The sequence below is a fragment of the Pagrus major genome, chromosome 16 (assembly GCF_040436345.1).
Source record: "Pagrus major chromosome 16, Pma_NU_1.0".
NCBI lineage: Eukaryota > Metazoa > Chordata > Actinopteri > Spariformes > Sparidae > Pagrus > Pagrus major.
In genome coordinates, this window is record NC_133230.1 from 21,805,551 (window position 1) to 21,832,609 (window position 27,059).

The 27,059-nt window shown below is 42.6% G+C and overlaps 1 protein-coding gene across 1 annotated transcript; it reads right to left on the bottom strand.

Moving 5' to 3' along the window:
* Positions 1 to 15,399: 15,399 nt before the first annotated feature.
* Positions 15,400 to 25,987, bottom strand: pkdccb (protein kinase domain containing, cytoplasmic b). Its single transcript, XM_073483755.1, has 7 exons — positions 25,290 to 25,987; positions 23,874 to 24,005; positions 21,585 to 21,856; positions 21,162 to 21,241; positions 20,749 to 20,856; positions 16,732 to 16,908; positions 15,400 to 16,366 (listed from the first exon to the last, which is right to left on the bottom strand). Exons 1-7 carry the CDS (start codon positions 25,917 to 25,919, stop codon positions 16,260 to 16,262), a joined length of 1,506 nt encoding a protein of 501 aa, XP_073339856.1. The 5' UTR covers positions 25,920 to 25,987; the 3' UTR covers positions 15,400 to 16,259.
* Positions 25,988 to 27,059: the final 1,072 nt, after the last annotated feature.

Genomic DNA, 27,059 nt, shown 5'->3' on the forward strand with positions numbered 1-27,059 from the left:
CATTGATCTAAAGGACGCCGATTTAAATCCACCTCATCACTACAACTACCATGAAAGTCCAGCAGTGCCGTGGTGTGTAATACAAACACACACACACACACACACACACACACACACACTGTGTATCCCAGAGTGTGCAGGGCTGTGTGTTCTCTCAAGCGACGACAACATTAATCACATCTGACTTGGCCGCTGAAACATCCCTGTACACCCTTCCCCCATTTCCTGAACAACCAAGAACTCTGCTCTGCTCTTTCTCTCTGTACTGTCCACAGATGTATATATATGTACTGCGAATCACACAGAACTCATCTCACCATGGCTGAAAATGCATACCTCTTCAGCACACAGTGTTATCTTTCACTTGCTTTTCATGCTCCACCACCCACAGCTCGATTCCATAAATTCCTGAATGCCTTCTCTTTCCGTTTCATGTCATACTCTCGGCTCCTGCATCAAATAATGTTTCTTCCTGCACTCTCTCCTCTCCTGCTCCTTTCAAAGTCAGAGCAACTTAGACCAGCGATCGATGCAGCCTAAAATAAACCCTGCTGAGGAAACCTGGTGTCTGCTGCAGAGTTTACTCTCATGCATACATTGAGGCAGTCATGCTCCCTATAACAAACCTGCAGGTGACTGTGCTCAAGTCTGCGTGACAAATGACCCCCCTTTTCAACCAGTTTGTTGACATGAGGAATAGGTTTTACATCAGCAAAGCTACCTGTCCTCATATTCAGGGCACAGATGGAGGGCTGACGTCAGCGGGCTATGATGCCATCTTCACCTCTCATCTGCATTTCTGAACTCACTCACTCTAGCATGCTCACACACACACACACACACACACACACACACACACACACACACACACACACAGAAGTGTACAGTCAAGGGCGTAGAGGACACATATTCCTCACAAACAGACCCAAGATAGTTTGGAATTGTCAGTCACACTTTAGTTCTCAACTCCTCTAGGGCTGTGTGCTCAGCCCCATCCTTTCCACACTGTACACCCATGACTGCAGTCCCAGACATCCAGAGAACTCTACAGTGAAGTATGCAGGAGGAACTACCTTCATCGTCCGCAGTATGATGAGAGTTCATATCGCCCTGCTGCCGCATGGTAAAAGATACAGATGTATCCGGTGTCGTGCCACCAGACTATGGAGCAGCTTCTTTTCTCAGGCTGTGAGACTCCTGAACTCATCGTCAACACTCTTTTTCTTGTGTAGCATAAAGGGAATACAACATGCAATCAATCTGGGGGTCTAGGAGTCCTCCCCCAGACAATTTTTGTGCCTGGTGACAATTCAAAATATAATAGGCAAGCTGTTTGTAAAAATAAAGTCCTGGCTACTCATATTTTTAGTGGGAAGGGGACAAATGCACGTGTGACCCCCCTGCATTCCCCCATAATGTATGTCTATGTGCACAGTATTTGTACTGCAGGCGGTGGTAACTGGATGCTGGTGGTTTCTCTTCCACATAAAGTCTTGTCAGCTCCCATTTAAGCCCCCATACTCCTCAGCTTCATGACACTTCCAGGGCTCCTTTTCATTTTCCACCAAACTGATCTCTTCGGAGACAGCCGCCGCCTCACTCCTCGCCCCTTCACCCCCCTCCTATCTTCCTCGCTCCCCTTTCACATCCCTCCTTTTGTCATACCTCATTTTCTCCACTTTTGTTCCATATCCCCAACCAGCCTTTTGTTCCTTTTTTCATATTTAACTTGCCACTTTTCATGACCCTGTGCTTTTCCTTCACTCCATTCGCTGTACCACCAGTCACAAAATGTGCAAATACTGCCACCTGCAGGACATTTGCTGAACTCCTGCTGCTCAGTCCAGCTCTCACTGTCACCACCTAACTATATTCTGTTCTATATTGTATCATTTTCTTCCATCAATCCTGAATACCACACAGTAACAGTGTAGCTTTTTCACTGAGGTCATTTTTGACATGTCACAGAAGGAAATGGTGTAAATATTAAAATTATATTTGGCTGCTTTGCTTACAGGGCACCGGTATTGTGCACTGCAGTGTCTCACTGTCAGAGCAGTAATTAATATGATCACTAACACCTTCGCTCTGCCTGCTAAGACAAGTCAAAATGTGTGCAGTGAAAAGGGCCTATGTCTAAAATGACTTAAATGACTGTGTGTTTGCGACTAAAACTAAACATGGAACCTTCAACTCCTTGAAACCTCCCCTGACTGTCTATCTACAGGGCTACCTTCCTAAACAGTTTATTCCTGCACGCACTGTTTCCTTTAAACACTTTTCCTTCAGATAACATCTTCATTCCCACACATCCTCAGTGGAGTCACCACAAACATCTGTTCTTACAGTTTGCCGAGGCTGTAACCTGTACCCTTTACTTAAATGTTACATTTTCACACCCAAAGGCTTCTAAAAATTAGAAATGTCCGAATGAAAATATTCAAATATATCATAAAGATTTCCCATTTGATACATTGTAGGATTTAAATGTACAATTAACACATGATTGGTGTGATGCAGATCCAAGCAGGAGTCATCAGACGGAGTGAAAGGGTTGAAAAATAAAAGCCATTCCTAAAATGAATATGCCACCACTCCTTTGATTGATATTGATTTGATTGCACAATAAAGAAAACATAATTTAGCTAAATAAATTAAAACGGAGATACCTGTTTTTGCAAATGAACCCTTGATAAGGAGAAGTGTAAGTGTAAAGCTGGAGCACCAGGCTTTAGTTTGCGGTTTTATCAGGTTTTGGAATCAACATGACTTCAAAAAGGGAGCAGCACTGAGTTTCGGTGCCAGAAAGTAAATCACAGTAATTGAGCTGCTTGATTTTGATGTAATTTCCTGGCACACCCATTAGCGTATGATATGATAGATAATAGAGGTGTGGTCAGCTGCCCATCACATACAATCACCACAGTCTTGGCAGCTTGAAGCAAGGCTGCCCGCTCTGTAACTGACAACATCAGACAGCTCTCAAACTGCTGAGTCATGTTTAATTAAGGGAATCATGCATGGATGGACCGAGCCGGAGAGGGGAAGGAAACAGGAAAATGAGGAGATAAACGGACAGGACAGGGAGAGATGAGATAGAGTGGAGGAGTAAGAGACTGAGACATGAGTGAGTGAGAGAACAAGACAAGTTTCTATTTATAACTGATTGTTTCTGTTGCTCTGTCAGACGGCCGGTTGTAAGGACTTCAGCTCCACTCTCAGCTTGGCTGCACTTACGGGAAATGACCCTTCACTTCATGCTTAACTGCACACACGCACACACGCACACACACACACCGTGCAGGCACCCACACACCTGCACATACACAGCAAACATCTTTATACTGCCTTGTGATGAACATTTACTCAAGTACTGTACTTTTAAGGGACTTTACTTGAGTATTTCCACTTTCTACTACTTTATACTTCCACTCCACCACATTTTGGAGGCAAATATTGTACAAATATTGTACTCACTACATCACTACTTAGTTACTTTACATACTTCAAGCTGAATAAATGCTCAAATTGGTTGATTAATAGGACAGTTTATACATTCATGTATATATTTCTACAGTTTACTTCTACTCACACTTGTGATACTTAAGTACATTTAATATCAGATACTTTAAAGGTGTAATATGCAAGAATTTGGCCCCTGTTGATACTCCAAATGAAGATCGGGCAGCATATCACCAGAGTAACTGCTAACTGCTGCTGCTATCAGTTAGCTCAGTTAGCTCAGTTAGCCGTGCAGCTAGCGGTCTGGACTGGGAGCTCTTAATGGTTTTATGAGAATGGACAGGCCAGGGCTAGCAGTTAGCATGCTAACTTCAAGACGCCAAAACTCTTACTTCTTTACATCCTTTTGACAATTTCAGTTAATTTTTGAATGTTTTTACACTTTAATGCTAACATAAAGCACATTTAACCTTTTAAGGCTTTTATTCAAGTGCTATTCCTATGGTTGACTTTTACTTTAACCAAACATTTTAACATTTTAACACCATATGTTTGGTTTTGATGACATTTAGGCACTTTTCACAACACTGTTTGTCTCCATTAGCCCTGGAACAGCCGGGTCACATGCAGTATTGTTGTATCCATAAATCTTTCTCACAGGAACACTGTGAGAGACCGACATCTACCTTCCTACCTCCATCCAACCTCTCTCCTTTGCTTTCCTCTCTACATGTCTCTGATTAAAACTCCTGCAGTCATACTGCATTATTTTGACGAAACCAGAGGGAATACTCGCCAAGTTTCCATATAAGGGCCCAAAACGAACCAGCTCCTCTTTGCAGCTGAATACTTGCTGGGTGAGCTGTCTCAGTGGAGGGCTTCGACTAAAACAGGATGGGCCAAGAGAGAAAGACACCCTCCCTCAAACATACACAAAGAACAACACACATGTGCAGACACACATAGCCAAACAGTTTACAAGCACATATGCTCACCTCATATATCAGTCTTGAACACAGATGCATGCACATGTGCACTAGTTTTTGCTTACCCGTGGGTAGCCCCTCACAGTCAGACATGGCCACAGACAGGGGAGGGTCAGGACAGTGTCTTCTCTTGTCAGCTGAGTGTCTGCAGCCTGTTGCTTCTTCTGAATCTCCTTGTTTTTGCTGTCCAAACTCTCAAACTGTCCTACTCTCTCTCTATTTAGCTTTCTTACTAAACTGTCTTTCTCTTTGACCTCCCCCCTCTCTCTCCCTCTCTCAAAAATCTGACCAGTGGCCAGTGGATATGCCAATCAAATATCACACACTGCGCCATTGGACACTAAATTTGTAACCAAGAGTCCTCCCTTGGGATACAGTTTCCCTTACATATGGCAGGCGTTCTCAGTTATGATTTCACGAACTCTCTTATACATCTAACATACATCTGACCTCTAAAGTACTTAAGAAAAGTAAGGACATTGTTTTTTAGAAGAAGGCCAAGGGCTCTCCTTACAAACTCACCCCAACATTTGAGTTTGTAAGAGCCACAGTTGTTTTCTCGTATCATTTTATCCTTAATCCCTTGAGCCTGTGACAGTAAACACAAAAAAGTCTGTATCCCTGGAGGAACAGGTTGGCTAAAACCTGGCAATAATCCAGAAAAGCTCAGTATTTTTTGGCAGCAGCAGCTTTTCTTTCCTCTGGGGGGCGCTTGTGTCTCATTGAATGGCAGCTTGTGCAGGAGAAATCCTTTGTTGTCTCCAGTTCCTCAAGTGGCCTGGATACCAAGAAATTTCCAGGGTCAAGTGACTGCACTCAAGACTGCCATTTTGACAGCAAAACTTAATCACAATAGTCTGTTTTATTTCCCATTAAAAAAAGCCAGAGGCCATGTTTCCAAAAAGGTGCATTTGCTGCCAATTTCTACTCAATGCAGACAGACAGGCAGGCGGCGGAGCAGGGAAACAGAAAGTTCTCTCCTCAGCAGAGGCAACATAAAGAAGAACCCACAATGAGGAAAAGCAGGGGAATCAAAGATGGCAGCCAGCTTTGTCCCTCCTTCTGAGTCCCTTCATAACACGGGAGACAAAGAAAAGTGCTTGCAAGGCACTTCATAATGCTGTACAGATTATTGGCCCACTTGAGCGCACAAATGTTCCTCAGCTTTGATTAAGCTCACCGCCAACCTCTCCGTACCCTCATTCCTGAATTACTTTTCAGCTCACTCAGCTGACCCTTTGTCACTTGACTAGGAGGATTATCACGAGGGAAAGGTCCAGCATGTGACTGAGTGGGGTCAGGCGTTAACTTGTCCAGCAGCACCGGTGTCGGAGGGGTCAGGATTTAACGTCGGGGACCGGGGTTATCTTGAGATTTTGAGAGAACACAGGTGATGAGATGTTGGAGGGTTTCGTGCTCCGTTATCAGAGACCCCCGCGCCCCCCATCCACCCCTCAAACCTAACACAGCACCCCAGCCTTCACACCAAGACCAGCTTTGATGTTTGGTCTCCAACTCTTGTTTGCAGAAGAGCTGGAAGGCCCTTGTGCAAACGTAACCCAAACCTTCACCCTGCAAAGACCTCTCGACCCCTCTCGTTTTGGCAAACAGAAAGTGGACCATCCACCACTGTGGCTGTTTTTACTCACTAATGATCACATGCAGTTACTTCGGCTGAGGTAATATACTCCAGAGTGTCTCTAAAATAGGACTTAATTAGATTGTAAAGTAGTTTAATATGAGTTTGCAGGATTTTTGTATTGGCTACAAACAATGAAATGTTTAAGACAAGAAACTAGGTTATTGTTAGACTAAGCAACCTAACAACATATTTATGACCACTGCAAAAACCTGGCTACTATACGACCTGTGTTTAATTACAGCTGAGGATTTTAGCTATGACCAGTAGCCTTATTAGAAGAGTCAATGATTAATCTATTACATCAACAAGTGATATTATGCTTCATGTTTGCTGAATTCTTTGCAAGCAGGACTTAATCAAGCAAAACACTGTTTAAAGGTGCAATATGTAAGAACTGGCCATATCACCAGAGTATATCACAGCTAACTGCTGCTAACTGTAGTTGCCATTAGCTAGTTGGCTCACTTAGCTGTGCAGCTAGCAGTTCAGACTGGAAGGTCCGGGACCAGGAGAGTGCTTGTGATCACACTGCTAGGACAGGAAATCTGGACAGGGATTGGCCGAGGCTAGCTGGACAGCATGCTAACTTCAGTAGCTAACATTCTAATGTCATAACGGCTATTTATTCACATTCGGTTAATAACTGTAGTTCATTTTTGAACATTTTCAACAAAGATTTTACAAATGTCCCCTTTCATAAAGTATGATAATAGATCAGACTTCAAACTACAGGAAATGCAGGACAAGCAAGAACTAAGACCCATAAAAGAAACAATAAGGAGTAATTAATAACCTTCAAATGGTGGTAAAAGCTTATTAAATTAAAGCAGTTTGACAGTAAACTAGAGGTTAAATATGCAGTTTCCTTTCTCTCTGTCTGAGTGAGGTAGTCCTTCTGATGTCTGAGTACTATCAGACTTGACCTTCCAACGTATCATCAAGTATGGAAGGAAATTTGTGATACATGGATTTATAGACAAAAGACACCAATGTTAGTATCCTGTACACACAGAGAAGACCATCCTTCACAAGACAAATTGGTAAAAAGTTACTGAAAGCCCAAGAGTACATTGTTAAACAGCATCAAGAGGTTACACAACATGGTAAGGGCAACATAGAGGCTCAGTTGTTAGCAGTGTCGCCTCACATTAAGAAGATTCATTGCCTTATTGTGAGTTTGCATGTTCTCCCCGTGCTTGCATGGGTCTCATTCAAAACATGTGTATTAGATTAATTTTCTTATCAGTGCCCTCGATTGACACGCTGCAGAGAAGATTCAAACATGGTCCTGTGACAAAAAAGGATTCTTCCTTTTTTTAAGCACTGTGTCCGTGAATTATAGAGTGCAGGAAAATATGAAACATTTTGTTATGTTGACTATCACGGTTCAAGCCAAAACACAGATAAAGGAAACATTTGAATATGTGTACCATCAATGGTGCAGATGTGAATTTCAGCAATAGGGCAATATTATCTGAAGACAGAAAATGAAATGGATTGCTGAGGACTATTTTTGGTAAATTGATAGACTTTAGAGGAAAATACCCCTACATCTACACTCTGTTATATGTATTTGTTTTTCAGATCATTTTCAAATATTTACATATATCAAAAGTATGTCTTATTAAGCAGTGGATCATGGTCAACCATGTCAACTTCCTTTGATTAATCAAATAAAGTGGCTGCACAATGCTGCCCACTATCTAGGGCAGAAGAAATAATTGCTCTGTGATTTGTCCTGAAACCAGATGGATAGTGACCTTTGGTCATTTCCATCAAAGCAAGTGTGGTAGTCTTTCATGTGGCGCTCTGTGTGCACTCAGTTTAACCAGCTGCTGCTTGAATTTGAATGCATAATCAAAAATGATTACATTGTATGTAAATATGAGGATATTAATATTACTCACCACAATATCATTATTAGTCTACTTTACTTTTTAAGTATTTCCTCAACATTTAAACCTACTAAGCTATTGTGTCAGGATATAAGAATAATAAATGTCTAATCATCCTTTGCAAACGAGATGGTGGCCTCTGGGTTATGTTGCCCTTTCTCTTCAGTTCATCCCTCTCCATCACTGTCTCTGTCGACCTCTGACTCTTCCTACAGATGTTTTTCTTTCCCTCCCCTCCCCTGCATCAGTCCCTTTCTGTCTACTTCAGTTGCTGTCTCACTCATCAAGCTGCTACCACTTTCTTCAGGACACATCCGCCCAGTGCACAAGACTTCACTTCTAAATGGGAGATATGAGGCGCGCTTTAAGGTGATTAGCTTGTCGGCTAATTCAGGTCACAGACAGTCACTTTCTCCTGTCCCCTTTACAACTCTCATTTTTATTTATAAAAACATTAGTTCACCACACTGTTTTGTTTTGATTGCTCGTTTGTTTTTTTTATTTTTAAACTCTAGGTTAATTCTTATATTGCACACACCAAGTGGTTTTCATGTATATATGTCATCAGATTATATGAGGAGAGAGACTGATCTGAATGGAGGACTCAAAAATAAATAAAGACATATCTGATAAATAAAGTTAATGTCATTAAATGCACCAAAAATGATACAAAAATAAATATAAACTTTAATTGATTCATTTATAAATTGTACAAAAATCTATATTTCTGGGATTTGAACTTTATACTTTCAATCCACTACATTTGAGGCAAATATCAAGTATGCTGCATCTGAGCAAAAAATAACACTTTTTATTTTATCTGTAATAGGATAACAAACTAACTATCACTACTTCCAACAGTCTCTCAATTCTGAATACCAGATTATTAGTATGAAATGTGATTTTTCTTCATCACATCAAGTTAACTTTATTTTTGATACTTAATTAGATTTACTTTAATTACATTTAACATCGGATAAGAATATTCAGTGACAATTTAATTAAGTAATTATACTTAACCAGTTTAAAATTGAATCAGATGGCACACCACACTGTATCTTCCGTATAAGACTGTTAATCTGTTACTCGCCTAGCTGCAACCTAATGTTTACGACCTACGTTGTTTAGACTGCCTCACTTTTAAGATAAAAAGATACAGAGTGTGTATTTATACTGAAACATGATATATTTTAGGAGTTAGGATTGCTGCAGTTGATGGTCAAAATGGGAGCTTAATTAATCTGAGTGAAAAGGCCTCCAGCCTACTTTAACAGCTCTATGTAAATGATCCTCCCGTGGCAGCAGCAGTTGTGTATGCAGGTACTAATGAACTCTTAATAGTGTTAAATCTAGCAGCCTCTGAATGATTCCACTAACTGTTTTATAGCCGTGTGGGCAGAACCCTAATTGGGGACTTGTGGCAGAGAGCTCTCTTCACAGCTCTCCACAGGTTTAACAGCCTGCACCAGGCAGCAGAGGAAGGAGAGAGTACAAACAACTTCTGCATTTGTAATTATAATTGCTTAATTTTTACTTCCTTGTCGTGACACATGCCAAATATTTTGCCCCATTTCACGCAAGACAAAAATACAGATGAAAATGCCAAAAAAAAAGCATAATTTAAAGTGAAATACTGTATATTTAGGAGATTCTGGATCTGAAATCTGGATTAAATGTGCACAGAGGTGCAGGAGAAAGACAGAAAGCGTTTTTTGATCACTATGAAGGGCTTTCTCCCACATCTCTCAGGCTTTTAGGAGAACAACCTAAACAAGTTTATTTGTGTATCATAAAAAGGTCAAAATACAGATTAAAGTTGCTTGTGTGTTTAAAGAACTTGGAAAACCATATCAAATTAAAAGTGCTGCAGGCACAGATTCATTTAAATTGTGTGTAATTCTGTGACTCGGAGGGGGGGCCGTGGTGTATTTCTGGTGGAGGATTAACTGCAGAGAAGGAAGACTTCCTCTGGCTGGGGGCAGAAGTCCCCCCGCTGAGAAACGGCCGAGGTGTGACGGAGGGGATTCCAGAGCACGCAACAAAAGGCAGGCACTTTGATTTGAACAGCAGTTTTACTCAGCACACACACACTCACACACTCACAAACCACAGTTCCTGAACCTCAGCAGCCCTGCCCTCAGGTCCCAGCTAGTTCAAAGAAGGGGGGAAACTCCAGATGCTCCGCAGCAGTTGTGAGCTGCGACTTGGAAGGAGGAGAAGGCAGCAGTGGAAGACTGGCAGGAGGAGGACACTGAACGAGGGTTGAAGTTATGTATGGAGTGGAACAATTTAACAGCAGTGGCGGAGGCCTAAATTAATAGTACAGCTACGGAGGTTTTTGGCCTGAAGGAGCAGTCTCAAACAGAGAGGGAGGGCAGTGGCAGCAGCAGCAGAGGAGGACGGGTGGGGTGAGAGGAGGTTCCAGAGACTCTGTATGATGGATGGACTGGTGAGGAAGAGTGGTGGGGAGGAGGACGAGGGGGAGGAGGGGGAGCTTTAAAGGAAAAATTACCCAGACTGCTGCTGAGATGTAGAGGGAGGGAATGCAGGGCAGCAGACATGTGGGGATCTCATGACCGAAAAAGGCTGGCCAAAGACTGACATTCAGTAAGATAAACTGAACATGTCATAAATAAGGAGGTTATGTTGTCCGTTTGTTTATGTGTTGGTTGGTTGGTTCGTTGGTTGGTTGGTTTATGAGCAGGATTACATAAAAACTTCAGTTTTCCACAAAACTTGAATGGAAGATGGGCCTCGGCCCAGAATAGACCGAATTAACTTTGACTGCGGACGCAGATAAAAATAAAAGTGACGGAACCAGTCATTTTACCTCCCTTTTTTAAACATTACGAGATTGGGAGTGTTTAGACATTTTGGTTTATTTCTCAGGAAATAATGCATGGATCTAGATGAAAAAATCTGGCAGCTGTTATGCATGATTGAGTACAAATGTGTTCTCCCTTAGGCCTTGGTGGAGGTATGCGCTCTACTGAGTGCCACTCTAGCTTCTATTTCTTTTGTAATTATCCAGGTAATGTGATTGCCTCCTATTGGCTGTTGCTACTATTTGGGTTGGGTTTGCTGTTTGGAGCCCTGATGAAGACTTGATGGTCTAAACATGTTGACTTTTTTAATGACTGGCCTTTTAATGATTTAGCCTTTATAACGAAGGTTTTTAAAAGGTGCCAGAATTGTGAGGTAGCATTGCACCAGGGGAAACGCTAACTGCTGATAACTGTAGTTGCCGTTGGCTAGTTAGCTCAGTTAGCCGTGCAGCTAGCAATTCAGACTGGATTGCAACACAATACATAGACTTCTTTGATCCAACGTCAAACCTGTTACTTCTTCACAAATGTTTTAAACCAAATTCCCCCATATTGCACCTTTAATGTTTCTATCTGTATTTTTATACTTTCTCTTGTTTGGAATGCCGGGATTGAATCTGTTTTTTTGAAATACTCTCTTCTCTGTTTTCACAACACAATATGTGTCTACCTTGCTGGCTCTGAAATCATTTTCTTGTATCAATGCTCCATTCTGAGGCATGTCATACAGCACTGCAGTAATCCGTTTCGCTGTATGCCAGGAAACTATGCAGTGGGTCCATGGAGATGTCACTGGATACAACAGTGAGCTATTACACCTTTCAAGATGCCTCTGTGGCTTTAGTGGTAGGCATAAACCTTTTGACTGGGGTTAACTTCAGGGCTTTTAAAACATGATCCTGCCACACACCCCCCTTCAACACAGACAGGCAGAAATGAAAACCTCTCCTCACACACCTACTTGCTCTCTCCTTCAGGGCCTGCTAAAGCCATTATGGCTCTAAAAGAGATTGTATCGGCTCCGGGCAGACAGGCAGACAGACAAATAGTTAGTTAGACAGTTAGATATACAGACAGCGCCCTGCAAACTAAGACGCCTCTGTGCTCGGGACAGGCCAGCTAAATGTCTGGCCACTCTTCAGAGGCTCTCAGGTGTGACCGGCCGGTCTCCTGTGTACCGCAGCCAAGGCGGCAGACAGGCACAGAGGTGTTCTGTGAGCCCGGAGTCGAGTGAATATCTGCTCTATCTCTCCCGTCACAGGCTGCGTACGCTCCTGCGAGCAACTCAAACACAAGCCAGATCTTCTTTCCTGCAGAACTATGCAGGCTTTCACTCAGTTAATGCATATTTTTAGGCTGAGCCAAGGTCAAGCATTTTTGCCAAAGACCTGCCTGACACGTAATTTCTCCCAGCAGCTGCGGTTTCTTGCATTTGATGACTAACTTTGCATTCGAATCAAAGACTTTAGCCAGACCACAAATGCATTGCAGCAGGATTTTAAGAGAGCATGATGGAGGCTTTGGTTCTTAGCTTAGTCATACACGTCGTTCTCACTGCCCTAACACTGTTACATTGGTGGAGTCTGAACCCTACAGAAGAGGCCCTGATGTCCCTCTCCCTGCACACACATATGCACACACACAACCCTTCCCTAAAATTGCTGATGGCTTGTTTTCATGAACATATATTATTTCCAGATGGAGGTCATGAATAAAACCCGACGGAAACAAGTCGGGTGAAACTGGAAACTTAAAAAAACAGAAATGGAGGGGTATGGAGCTGAGTAAAGAAAACAATCTTCCTCCTCCCCCGCTCATTCCCTGAACCTTAAGGAAAAACCAAGTTGTCAATTACACGGTTAAAAACAGAGAAACAGTGTACCACACAAGAACCTGTGGACAGCACAACGCTTTAAATCTTTCACCACGATGCACATATGTATCCCTAAACAAAAAAATGACTTTCAGAACAAAACAAACATAAAAAGCTTCAGGCAGCTCAACCTTCAAACCTCCACACATATTTCCAGCTAAATAAACAAAGTGAGGGGGGAAGAAAGGGAATACTTTCAGACTCAACTGAGAATACAAAAACGGTGCTGTGAAGACCTCGTCTGGAACGACCGCTTGTGCTGATTCACCGGCCCCGGGCTCTCCAGTAGAGCTGTACATGAAACCGCTGCATTATTGTGCTGTGAGTATAGACTACATTCATCTGAATGACCTAATGAATCAATCCAGTCTGCGTTTGTGATGTGTTTCATAACATTTGAGCATAAAAAAACATGTGCAAGCTACAAATGAAGCCAGGACATCCATTAGATCTGTCATAAGGAGTGCCAAGACAAACCGGTTGGACGCCAGACGTTTTCTTCTCCGAGCTGACGAGGAGGACGATGAACCGCAGCTGGAAGTTTCAATAAATTATAGCTCATCACTGAGAGATATTCGAGGGGTGTGGTGTGCTCTGTGTTATCAGTGCGAAGATCTTTAAATAAAAAGTTTTAAAAGTTAAGTCGTGTGTGACCACTTTCCTGAGTCAGCCGCTGTCCTGGAAATTCATCCATCAGCTAGCTACTTTGGTTGCCCCTCCAAATTCTTGTGATATGACTGTTGAGTCCTAGCTTGCAGGAGAAAGAAAAACAAGTGAAAGGAATAATTAGAAATTTTGGAAAATACGCATCTTCACTGAGAATTAGATGAGAAGATTGATACCACACCCGTGTGTAAGGTAGCCTAATTATGAAGCTACAACCAGCATCCGGTTAGTTTAGCTTAGCATGAAGCCAAATTAAGGTAATTGTCAGCCTACCTTTATTCTAAAACATGCTTCTCCGTGCTTCTCAACTTACTCTAAACCAACTAGCTGTTTCCAGTCTTTGTGCTGAATTAAGCTTATCGTCTGCTTGGGGTAGATTGATAAAAAACAGTCTGCTGTTCTTTCCGTCAGATCTTCAGTCTGTTTACTGCAGCACAGTTAAAACACACACTCCTGTGGGGGATTATTTCCCAACCATTCAACCGGCCCGTCGAGTCAGTCCTGCTGTGTTGGTCCAGTGAGTTGGTTTGGTCTTATCTAAATCTGGCTCAGACTCCTTATCTCCAAAATCAGACTCTAATCAGCCAGCTTTGTCCAGACAACAAGGGGCCAACATCAGGCTAGGAGCACCCTGAGGCCTCCCCGGTGTCTCAGCCATAAAAGTGTAATTTGTAGACCTGGCATGCCCTTTCAAGTCAGTGGTAGTGGTATGGCTGAATGGTAAAGGAATCACATTCAAACATATGTGAAGCTTGTTGTACTTCGTTCGCGACCCTGGTATTATTTTCTGCGATGAAAATGAGTGTTTTTTTTATTATTACTTTCTGTTTCTTTGATAAGACTCTGAGTTTCAACATCATTTGATTTTTTTATATTAGGAATTTTAAGATATTAAGACAGATATTTAAATATTTTTATTACCCAAGCTTGGGCATCAAGCTTTAAGTTTTAGATTTTTTTTTATCCCCCCTTTTCTTTCACAGCAACAGGAAATAATGTGAGCAGTGGGGGCTGATGTGTAACTGAGGTCTCTGGCTCATATCAGAACATCACTGGTATTTGGTCTGCTCTTTCTCTCCAACCACAGACTCATTGACTGCGACAAGTCCTGACTTTACAAATCCGTCAGCCTGCCACCCAGCAGTGCTGCTCTTATCTCAACCTCACCTTGGTCCTCCTGGGAGGCACAGATGGCAAGCCCATTCGTGTGCAAACCACAGATTGAGCTCTGATTGTCCTGATGACCGCCTTTGTCTTACAGTCATGCCCCCGCTCTCACCATAAGAAAGGGCTGGTAAGTAAGCTAATTTACATGTATTAATTAAGACTCATAATGAGCTCAGCATGACGGGGCATTTGAATGCATTCCTCTGGTATTGTGCAAACTCTGCGGAGCTCCGTGGGTTTGCTGTCTCATCCATTCAGATGGGCTACAGATTGTAGATGTGGGGGCACGCGAGCAGATAAAGGATTTAAACACACACAAAACCAGGTCAGTATACACATGCAAGTTTCAGCTCCCCCACTGACACACACACACACACACACACACACACACACACACACACACACACACACACACACACACACACACACACACACACACACACACACACACACACACACACACACGAAGGTGCTAATGAGAAATAAACAGGCTGTTACTTATAGTACTTATAACTAGATTTAAAGGTGCATTATGTGGTTTTGGGGAAGACATTTTAATCAAAGAGAAAGATAATCATTGACTGATTTTTTTTTATGCTTAAACAAACAAAATAAACAAACTACATGAAAATGTTTTCATGAAGGAATAAACTAACTGACCTTAAAGGACAACACAATTTCATACTCTTTTACTTGGTTCATATTTGGCGGACCCTGCCACCTTTCTAGCTTCAAACAGTTTTCTGGGGAAACAAAAAAAAATATATATATATATTTCTGAGTTTGTATTATTACCTCATTAGTATTGTAAATTTGGATTTATTGTCCAAAACTACGTAGTGCCCCTTTAATACAATAAGAATGCAAATGACCACAACAGCAAAAAAGTAGAAACAATACCTTTATATAATTACAAAACTGTACAATTACAAGAAGTGAAGTATAAAAAAACACTGACGTGAAATAATTTTTCATTGAAAATATAAGTTTCACCCACAAGGTGCACGTAAGCTATAACGCACAATCATGTAAGAACAATTACATTTCATTGGATCATATAAATATTTATGAACTAAGCACTATAAACTAAGTTTACAAAAGCATGTAAAAACAGACCGCTCTGGAATGGTTCTAATCATCTTTGCTCATTGTTGATGTGTAAAAACTTACATGGTTGTTGCCATCTCATACCACAGCGCAGCTAAGCCGGAGAACCATGAAAAAACAGCCACAACCTCAGCGCATTAACATCAAAGTGTATTTGTATAAGAGCTTGTTTTCTTTCTCGTCCTCAGGCTTCAAACGCTGAGCTGCGGCGGCTGTTCTTATTACCTCTTTGGCTTAAAAAATCCTACTACGGGGACCCGGCCTCACAAGGAAAGCCAACACACATGGCAAATAAAGACAAGGTAGAAAAAAAAACATGTCGAGGGCACAAGGCTCTCCCCTCCTAAATTGTACCTGAAGGGAAATCCCTTTAAATAGTAGTTGGCAAAGGCAGTGAACTGGCAGGCACATCAAACAGTCACTGAGCAGAAGCCCTATAAATACATCACATTCACTTGCCTCGCTTCAAACGCCTCCTCCTCGGCCCGGCCTCTGCGCTCCTCCTGCAACGCCACCGAGCCGGGTCGCGTTCAACATGTTCACGAGGAGGACGTTTTCTCATCTTAAGCGCACATCACTGACTGCATGTTATTTCTCATCCTGCTCGACCGAAACAGTTCTGCTTGTTCCCCTGCCTCACACCGTGGGTGTTTCAGGAGCTGTGGTTTTCTTCACGTACACCTCTGATGTCCCGTCAGGCACCAGATGAGCGAAGCTGCTCCTGAAGGAGGCCAGGAGGCGACCTGCAGAGCACGAAAAAAAAAGAAAAAAGAAACGAAAAGAGCCATGTTTAACACATCCGCAACATCAATACATGTTTCGACTTGATATCCTTAATTACTGTATACAGCTCGACATTCAAAAGCTTCAAGAAAAGATCAAGGGAGCAGTGGCTGTTTACTCAGCAGTCTCAGTCATGTGATGGACATGATTTACTGGGTAATTATATGTGCTAATTACAGAGCATTTTCATCATGTGTGCATTATTGTGCTGATTTAACTTGTGTAATGAGATTCATTCAGAACAAAGTGAGCTGAAGAGAAAAAACAAATGTAATAAAAAAAATAAAACAGATGAAAGAAGGAGTTCATGTGTGTCTTCACTGACCCGTCCAAGTCTTCTGTCCCGTCAGAGTGAAGCTGCTGCACTGAGAGTGGGAGTTACAGATGAGCGCTGCCTCTCTGGCGCTGTGCACCGACAGCACGCAGCCCTGCTGGCTGTACGACGGCCAGCAGCGGTACTCCACGTTCCCAGAGGTCCCCATGCCTCGCATCACGGTGTAATCTAGCCACAGAAAGAGGAGATGCCACTTCAAAACATGAGGCGACTGAAAGATTCTGAAGCGCTCTCTGAGGATAAGATGAAAGTTTAATGATCCCCGAGGGCGAAACGGATACTGTGCAGCGTCGAATGACGAGAATACAGATAAGAACGGGAAGAAGAGCGAGCAGGAAAACAGGTTGAAGGTGAAGCGGCAGTGTCTTTATCATGCAGCTGCAGAGCTTGAGCTGACTCAAAGGGATTCTTAATATGGCTATGACTGACAGTTAAAAGGTAAAAGATACATCAACATATATTCAGCTGCTTCATGTTGACTATAATTTCTAGTGGCCATTTGCCAGCAGCAGCAGAAGGATCCATTTAGTGCAAAACTGTTTAACAAAAATGAGACGTCAGTGAAACAATTTGAGTCCTGTGAAAATGTACACATGTTGATGGAAGAAAAATGAAATAACAGCCCTGAAGTGTCCTTAATAATTATTCTATATCTGATGCATGTGTTCACATGTCACCAAAAGAAAGTTACCACGAGCCTTTAGATTTAGCTTTAATTTTTTTCTGCCAGTTTTGATGACAAATTTCCCATTAACGTAACTTCCCAGAGCCCAAAATGATATATTTATATTGCATGTTTTGTCTGACTTACAGTCCAAAACACAAAAATATTTAATTTTACTTTCAAAAGTGCAAAAGAAAAGCAGCAAATCCTCAAAACTGATGAGCTGGAACCAGAAAACCTTTGGTAATTTTGCTCAAAATAAAGCAAAGCAGAATAGTTGCTGATCTTTTCTCCGACAATAAATTGATTAACTAACCGTTTGAGCAATGACAAACGCAAATTTTCCTTTGATACCTATGTCAATGCCAACGTCTACTACAGATCGAAAAAAATAATCTACATTTGACACTATTTTTATAGCTTTTCTTTGACAAACTGTTGCTCCGCACTGGAAGAATCACTAAATCTCTTCTCTTCATCTCTCTCCTGCCCAACATTTGCGTTACATTCATCATCATAACTCTTTCAGTCAGACGTCTTGTGGATCAGGCCTTAAATCATCTGCTACACATTAGCGGGAGCCATGAGAAAGAAGTATGCACACATGTGCCGGCACACACACACACACACACACACACACACACACACACACACACACACACACACACACACCAGAAGAGGACAAAAGCCTCGTCTGTGAGTCTGTACGGAGGAGGCACACGGTTACAAACTGTTAACCTTCCTAAATGGCAGGAGCCGGTGTGTGTGTGGGGGTATTGTTAAAGAGGAAAAAGACACGAGGATCTGAATTCTGGGCTTGAGACAAGGGAACAAGGAGAAGGAGTGTTTCGAGGATCCTTCTCAGGGGAGAGGAAAAATGAGGCCTGCTGGGGAGCGAGGCCTCAGCTGCTGAGGAGATAGAGATGTATGAATATAAGCTCTTTGTGTCTAAGATGAATGACGGGACAACAGCCTTCCCTTCATATTAACATAAAGAATATCAAACGTTAGTGGCAGTGCTCAGGACCTAAATGAATTTACTCGATGCCTTTCAGCACACATCTGAACTTGCATAAAAAGCTGTTTTTAAGATCCTACGTCTTTATGAGATTCTGGCCTCCTCCAACAAATCAAAGATGATGTCAACAGTGGAAAAGTTACATCCACATAACCAATGAATCTCCATCTGTCAGCAATTTCAAATTAAGACTTGGGATCTGATGATGTCTTTCTTACAGAGACACACACAGAGACACACACACACTAACACACTGTGGTTGTCTTTGAGCTGCGTTGCCATTTGGCTTCTTCTATCAAGCGCAGTTATGTCTTTGGCTGCAATCTCTCTTTTGAGGGGAGACAAGTTAATGAGCCCATATGTGTTTTTTTTAAAGCAATAATCTTGGAGATTTCCATTTAAATTTATGTTAAGTCCCTATCTATCAGCAAATGAGGCAAACACAATGATGATTGAGGCAAAGGCCCATTGATCAAAGCACTTGCATTCGCAGTATTACAAACTAACATTCCTGGAAAAAATCACCAGCAGGGCACAATTAGTGACCTGTTTTTCATCACCCAGCGGTGGTTGGTTGTAGAGACGGTAGGTGACACGAACGCAACAGACTCGCTCTGGAAGTGGTGGACTGTTTTTTCCGGTCCCTGCTCGCGTTGAGAATAAACTGCGGTCACTGTGGTCGAACAATCAAAGAAAAGTTCGATGACTAAAGTCAGTGAAACAACGGCAAAGGCATCACACGAGAGACACTGTTTGGATCTCGAATGAAACAGAGATTGTTACCATAATACACAATGTTTTGTTCTTCATCCTCTGTTTGTTTGAAAATTTAACAGTTTGACACTTTAGGAAATACACTCATCTGCTTTCTTTGTGAGGGTCAGACGAGAAGATCAATACCATTCTCATGTCTGTGTGTTTATATGAAGCTAACACTGGTAGCAGTGGATTAGCTTAGCTTAGCATAAAGACTGGGAGCAGAGGGAAATGGGTAACCTTTCTCTAATTCATGGTTAAACAAATCCAAATACTGGAAATCGAATAAAGCCCCACCATATGGCAGTGGTTGAGGGAGATCCAAGTAACACCTTATGACTTGTATTCACCATTTTACAGGTGGTTACACGCTGCGCTATGTCTTGGCAGGGTCCAGGAACCTTCTTCTAAAATGGTTTTATCTCTTGACAGGGGCAGGCTTAGCCGTTTTCCCCTCGTCCCAGTTGGTATTCTAGGTCAAGCTAAGTGCCTGCTAGACACATATACCGTTTCTTCAAGTTTCCAGTGAGAATGATGATAAGTTAAGCCAACTGGCCACTAGCTATAGCTGTATATTTAACAAGAGAGAGACCAAGAGTGTAACTGTATGAGAGTGGTATTAAGTTTCTCATCCAAGTCATCCAATAAATAACCTCAAATACATTTCCCAAACTGAAAGAGGCTAAATTAAGTTCAACTTAATCAACAAACTCCCCCAGTATGACGAAATCACACACACACACACACACACACATTTTTTTGAGGTCTTATCACACACACTTAGCAGCAGCAGGGTTGACTCATGGCACCTCCTTGTTAAGCTAAAACATTCCCTCCTGGTGTCAGCCTCAGCGCCCAGGCCTCTTACCCTGAATCTGTGATTAAATTCACAAAGCGCTGCTATATAAACAGTCCAGCATCTGGGGGACGGAAAATCTCACCACAGGAACGCAGCCAGTCATTCTGTTATTAATATTTCATAGAGCTGAGAGGAACGGCAGGAGAGGAGGGGGGGGTTGAAGGGAGGCGAGTTGAAGAGAAGAAAAGTGAAGGACTTTCAGTGCTTATACTGAAAGAATACAAAAGTGGGCTGGAAAGTTTGCAAAGAAATAACTGACTATAACTATACTCAAAAGGCAAATTTATTTTGTTTTTTTCATATATTATTTCAAAAGCTGGACAAAAAGTTTGCAAGAAAATCTCTTTACGACTATCCCAAAAGCAAACAGAACATTTCTTGTATAAAGAATAACTTCATGTAATCCCAGCACTGTTTTTTTAAATGAACGCCGAGCTGTGCTTTCAGAGCCAGAGACATGCAGGATTAATCCCACTTTGTTGGTCTTGTCCTTCTCATTCCAGCTGCCTAATAAACCTGTCAAAACAGCCTGAGCGCGGAGAAACACCCCGACCCCCCTTCATTTTTTTAAAGATACAAAATGAAAACAGGGGTGTAGACTGTCTGAGGGGAACAAAAAAGCCAATTCTCCCAAAGAAAAAAGAAGAAAAGGGTCTCTACAAGAGGGCCCACTGTATCTTATAAAAGCTGCCTTCATTCCTGAGCTCTTACCTCTGATTATTGATGGAGGCAGGTTGTCCAGGTGCAGGCCAGACTTGTAGAGTAGGAGGATGTGTTCAAAGGCCTCCAGCGTCTGATTGATGTCAGCTTTCAGCTCCCCTGGACACACATGATGCATTCAATCTTGTAAAAGATCTAACTGACAACAGGCATAAAATCCCATCCATCCATCCAATATGGATGATTTGTTTGTTCCCCTCTCTATGCTCTCCTGTAGTGTGATCACAACACAGACCAAATTGTATTCATTACGGTGTTACATGTCATGAAGCATCTTGTCGAGCTCATTAAAAAGAAGCCCTTAGAGTGAGGCATGTCATCACACGACTACAATGATGGAAAGATTTGCTCTGTGATCTTCAATAGTTAACGTCCCATCATGTCAAGACGTCTCTCGTCCTCACCTGTTGAGTTCATGATGTGGTCTACCAGGTGTGTGAGCCCGGGCGGGGCCTGGTGAGGCAGCAGGTAGGTGAAAAAATACCTGGGGCCAGGCAGAGACAACTTATTCAGTCAGACAGAAAGAAGACAAGCCCAATCACATAGTTCCCCAGAAGATGATTTGTCTCACACGGGTGTTAAAACAAACAGTCCATAAAGCTGTCAAAAATCTTAAAGCTTTTTTAAACAGGCAGGACTCCTTTTTTCCACTGAAACTACCAATTTATTCATCACACATCCTCCATCAAATTTCCAGCTGTATTTCTTTACAATCGACAGCATTTTAGGTGTCACTTGGACCATATATTTAAGCAATCATCCATGTAGCTGCTGCTCCTTCCATTCATCACACGTCTATCATGTCGTAAAACTGTCGCTTTTCTTACCTATAGGCGTTGTAAATGTTCCTCTTCTCACTCAGGCCCTCACACACTCCCCGGGCCGAGCACGGCAGAGTGAAATTTCTGTGTGGAAACTGGAGGGTGCAGTCCGCATCTGTCTGACAGGAGGTCTCCTCAGCGCTGGCGTCATCCAGGTCTGTGAGCTTTAGGCTGCCGGAGACGGTGACAAACTGCCGGGGCTGGAAGTCCAGCAGGGCCACGGAGCCCAGAGGAGACTGGGACAGGAAGTGGAGGAGCCTTACCAGATCCAGACACACCTGGATGAGATCAGACATGCCAAAACCGGATTGGTTAGATTAATGACTGTTTAAGTGCACAGATTGTAGTTAAGGAGAAACATATTGTTCTTATACTAGAGTGGAAATAATAAGTCGATTAGTCAACAGAAATGTAAATTAAGGACAATTATGATCAATTAAATGCCCCAAAAATGTCTCCAATGTGAGGATTTGCTCATTTCTTGCTGTTTTGTACCATTTCAAATGTAATATTTTCTGGTTTTCTAATGTTGGCCAGGCAAAATATCAATTTAAAGATGTCACCTGGTATTCAGGCAGCTTTCAATTGCATATTTAAGGACTGATTTAGGGCTACAACTACAATATTTTCTTTATTATTTAATCTGATGACTATTTTCTTAATTAATCTTTTGGGCCATACAATAAATAATAAAATGGCCATGGTGTACCTGTTCCGTCCAACCAACAATCCAAGTCCCAAAAGTACAGATTTTACTGTCATAGAGAACAAAGGAAACCAAAAAAAATGAAAATTGCAAATGACTTAAATGACAAATTGTTGCTAAATTTCTGTTGATTGATAATCTGCTGTTTATCAAGTTATAATTTCAGCATTAGATGAAGACCAAACGATTAATAAAAATGTTAGTTACGACCCTACTTTACCTTAAAACAAATGTTTGAATAACCCAAAAATTCTTGGTGGTCAAGCTAAAAACAGACCTGTTTTTTCCTGAAAAGTTGACACTCTGGACAATGTAATTAAGACTCATTAAACAGCTAAAAATGGTAAGTTATTTGCTCGTAAGCCGTTTCAGCAACCGCATTTGCAAGCCATTTCCTGAGACTGTTTTTATAGTACAAATTAAATCCTATAATAAAAACAGAAAGAGAAAATAAGTCGGCTACTAAAGGCAAAATAAAGGCATTAGCCATGGATGGTCAGAGCATGAAATGATCCTGTCACACTACAAACATAGCTGCAGTGTTAGGTAATGCTCCGAGTCTCCTGGACGTCACTTGGTGGGATCGAAGCTCTGTAATAACAGGGCTGGGTGAAACCGAACACCCCCGGATTACTGTAGCCTGCGCAGATGCAACGTAGCTGAAAGGGGCCGAGCAGCTCGAGGGGGGTATTATGAACGGCTATTTGGGTGATGCAGCAGAATGAGGCCCATAGTTGAGATGATACTCTCAGACTGGGATGTTACTTTTGCTAATCCTAAAACAAAGCGTGCGTGCTCAGACATTTTTTTTTTCCTCTTCCAGCCATTCTTTCTTTTCAAACACATTCATGCGTGAAGACACACACACACACACACACACACACACACACACACACACACACACACACACACACACACACACACACACACACACTTGTACTTCTGTACTTGTGAGGACCCTCACTGGATTATTGCATTCCCTACTACAACCATCACAGCTAAATGCCTAACCCTAACTTGAGTCTAACGTAACCCTTAAAACCAAGTCTTAAACTTCCAACAACAATTTGTAATTGTGATGGCAAAATGTCCTCACTTTGCACAGATGTCCTAATTTTGTGGTTACCTGCAACAGTCCTCGCTATGTAGCAACTACACACAGAGATTTAGTCGACCCCCATCACAGGTATGCTCACAGTGGGAGTCAACAGAGGCTGAATTTACACTCCAGGGATCCTAGTGTGTGTGTGTGTGTGTGTGTGTGTGTGTGTGTGTGTGTGTGTGTGTGTGTGTGTGTGTGTGAGGGATGACATGACATTCCTAGCCTGCAGTGGATTAACTCCAGGACCCATCTCCATTCCAGCCACGGCCTGATCAAATTCACTGAGGGACAGATGTCGGACCTCCAGGAGTTTCAAATGTCTGCCTCCCTCATCTCTCACCCTTCATCTCTCCTGCCAAGATGAGCAGGAGGGCTCGCACACACACACACATGCGTGCACCATGTGTGAGGAAGACTTTGCAGTGTGCAAAGAATAAATGACAGAGCATGCATATCGACAGCTGGAAGTGGGCGCTGACGTGCTTACCCTGAATCGGTCCTCCCAGGGACTCTGGAGCAGCTGGATCATCTGGAGAGGATTCCCCTGCTCCAGAATGACTGTGACTCTTCCTTCCCCTCCTTCTCTTCCTCCTGAATCCCCTGCACAGTGACCCTTGAGCTGTGGAGTGGAGGATAACTGTGGTTAGTCACAGTGGTTAAGAAAAAAAAGGTCATTATGCTACTGTTTGTATTTTTACTCTGCTGAAAGCAGCAGGCTAACGTGTCTAAAAGTTCTGGAGGTAAATCAAGAGGACATGATGTTCTGCCAGCCCTATACTGTCCGCAGCTCAGACTTGTGACAGTAAAATCGCATTAGCCCACAGGGGGAATGTGCTGTATACACTTGTGAAATAAATCAATTGAGCTGTCGGACACACACCGCTGGATGTGAGAAACACACTCGTTGTTCAGTTCAAAACTAAATTGGGCTGTAATGGTTTGAGTGTATGAGCGCGGGGGGTTTCAGATGCAACCAAGGATAGTAGAGAGGACAGAGGCACATTGTCTGCTCCTGCCAAACTGGACGCAAAGGTCAGAAGAGGGTCAGTGAATTTAATTTAATTACATGGGAAGGTCCTGCAGAGCCAATGAGGCCTTTCATCCAGCTCACTGTGCGCGAGACAAAGGAAAATGTGAGCAGTGGTACATGGATTATGGAAAATCTTCATTATATACCAGCTGTAGTTCCAGTGTTCAGAAGGGAGCTTCTAATGTCCGAGAATCCTTAACTTTATTGTCTTTATGGCATTTGGACATTAACCTGAAGTTTTTTGGTGCAGTCTACGAAAAGTTTACTCTAAATGTGCACACGAGTCACTGTCGATTAATCAGTTGTCATTTTCTCTATTAATCGATTAGTAGTTTGGTCAATAAAACGTCAGCAAATGGTGAAAAATATCGCTCAGTGATTAAGAAAGCCCAAGATTACATCCTTAAAGGTGCAGTATGTAGTTTGGGGAAGACATTTTAAGAGAGGAGAAGGAGAGAAAAGTCAGTCATGACTGAAAGAAAGAAACTGACGTCAAAGGAAAACAATTTTAGACTCTTTTGCTTTGTTTCTAGCTCCAAACTGTGTTCTGGGGACCGTAATCCCCTCTGAGAACATTGTTTATTCAGTTGTGGAAATAAAAAAAATAAAAAAATCTTTCTGTAGGATTACCTTCTTAATATTGTAAATAACAAAAAACTACATAGTGCACCTTTAAATGTCTTGTTTTGTCCACAACCCATAGATAATCAGTTTACACCCACAGAGGAGTAAAGAAACAAGAAAATAAAAAGTTGTATTCAGATATTTTTGACTGTTTTTTCTTAAAACATGATTAAAACCGATTAATTGATTTTAAGGAAAGTGAGCACTTATTTCAGCTCTGCACACAAGGCAGACAGAGGGAGCGTTTACCTTAATGACGTTCGGATGCTGCAGCCTCTGCAACAGGACTATTTCTTTCTTCAGCTTGTAAGAAACGAGCTCTCGGCAGCCTTGCGGGTCTTTAAAATCCTCCACACACTTCCCCATGTCTATCCCCTGCTCGTTGACCAGCTTTAACGCCACGGGCTGACCCCCGGCCAGCCTCACTTTGACAACCAGTTTGGTGTATCCAGACCCGAGGACCTCCACCGCCTGCATGTCCACCAGAGAATCACAACCCATTTCATCCATATGCGCCTTCCTCGAGCCATGCGTGATCTCACTCCACAGGCTGTTATCCAAAGTCGAGTCTGGAGCTTGTTCTAGTTGGAAGGAATGTCGACTCTCTCCGGGCAGTCCGTTTTCATCATCATCATCATCTTCAGGTAAAAGCAGCGGAATGATTTCTTTGCGCCTCTCGTTCAGTTGGTGGATCAACGCCCCGCGGAGAGACGCAAAGTCTCCCTCATCATCATCACCAGAGAGAGTTGCATTGGAAAAGTGAGATATCCTCGCTCCAAACTGCTGCACGCTGCTAATCAAAAGTGACACCAGAATAGAAAGAACCACGAAAGCCAGGAGGGCAGCCGCGCGTAAAGAGTTGCCCATCCCGCCGGGCATTTTCCTCTCGTGGCACGGCTACTGCTGCTGGAGAGGGGACGCACGGCGGCCGCAGGCTGGCTACGAGTGAAAGACGCCTGACTTTCCTGCAGGAGAAAAGCGATCAGCTCCTTGTTTCCACCTCCCCGGGAACTCCCTCTAGAGGTGTGTCCTGTGCGCTCGTAACTTTACACCGGCTCAACAACTTTGCAGGAGAGCTCGACCTCATGTTGTCACTCAATCCGCGCGTCAAAGCGCTGTCCGCAGCTGATTTTACAGCCGCAATCACACACTGCATCCGTGGTCGGATAAAGAATCGCATTAGCCGAATAATAAACGACATCTTTTATCCAACACAGACGCACGAAAAAAGGAAAAAGTGTAAATATTTTTACTTTTTAACTTTAAATTTTGATCACAAAATAATCCTGATTTGTTTGGATCAGTAATCTGGTTGATTTCCCCCAAACTCTAAGATAATGATGGTGTTTGTCTGACATAGAAATACTTTTTTTGTGTGTTCATATGTTTTACATTATTATCGAGAGAGGGATTGGCTGCTGACGCCTTCCCAATCTGTCCAACAGGTGGCAGCAAAACACCTGTTTGTCCTCACTCATAAACAACCAATTACACAGATTGATTTCTGTGTTCAGAAACATCACACAGAAACACATAACTCTGCTCTTCGCCTCCACACAGTCTTCCATGTTTCTATCTTTATTTATCCGACTGTGTTTGTCTCACTGCTCTTCAGGCAGCACTGAGGCTGTAATAAAGTGTTTCCCCTCGCATCACTACTCTACACAGAGATCTGCCACAGGAAATTACTATGGCTGTCACCTCCATACCAGCCAGAAACCAAACCCCCCTCTCCGCAGCCTCTCATTATATGTGTGCCTGCTATCCAGTTTGTGCCTGTGTGGTGTATTTGGGTGTTTTTTCCTCTTGTGTGTGTGTGTGTGTGCGTGTGCATGTGTGTGGCAGGCCGAGCAGTGTAAGTTAATCAGTGTCTGAAGTCAGCGAGGCATTAGCCATGTCAGCTGCAGAGCAGGCTGTTCAGAAAACTCCATGCCAACCACCAACACAGCAGGCCTTTGTTGAGTCCATAGCACAAAAACACTTGAGCATGAAGATCGTTAAGGAGGTCTAAGCTCAAAG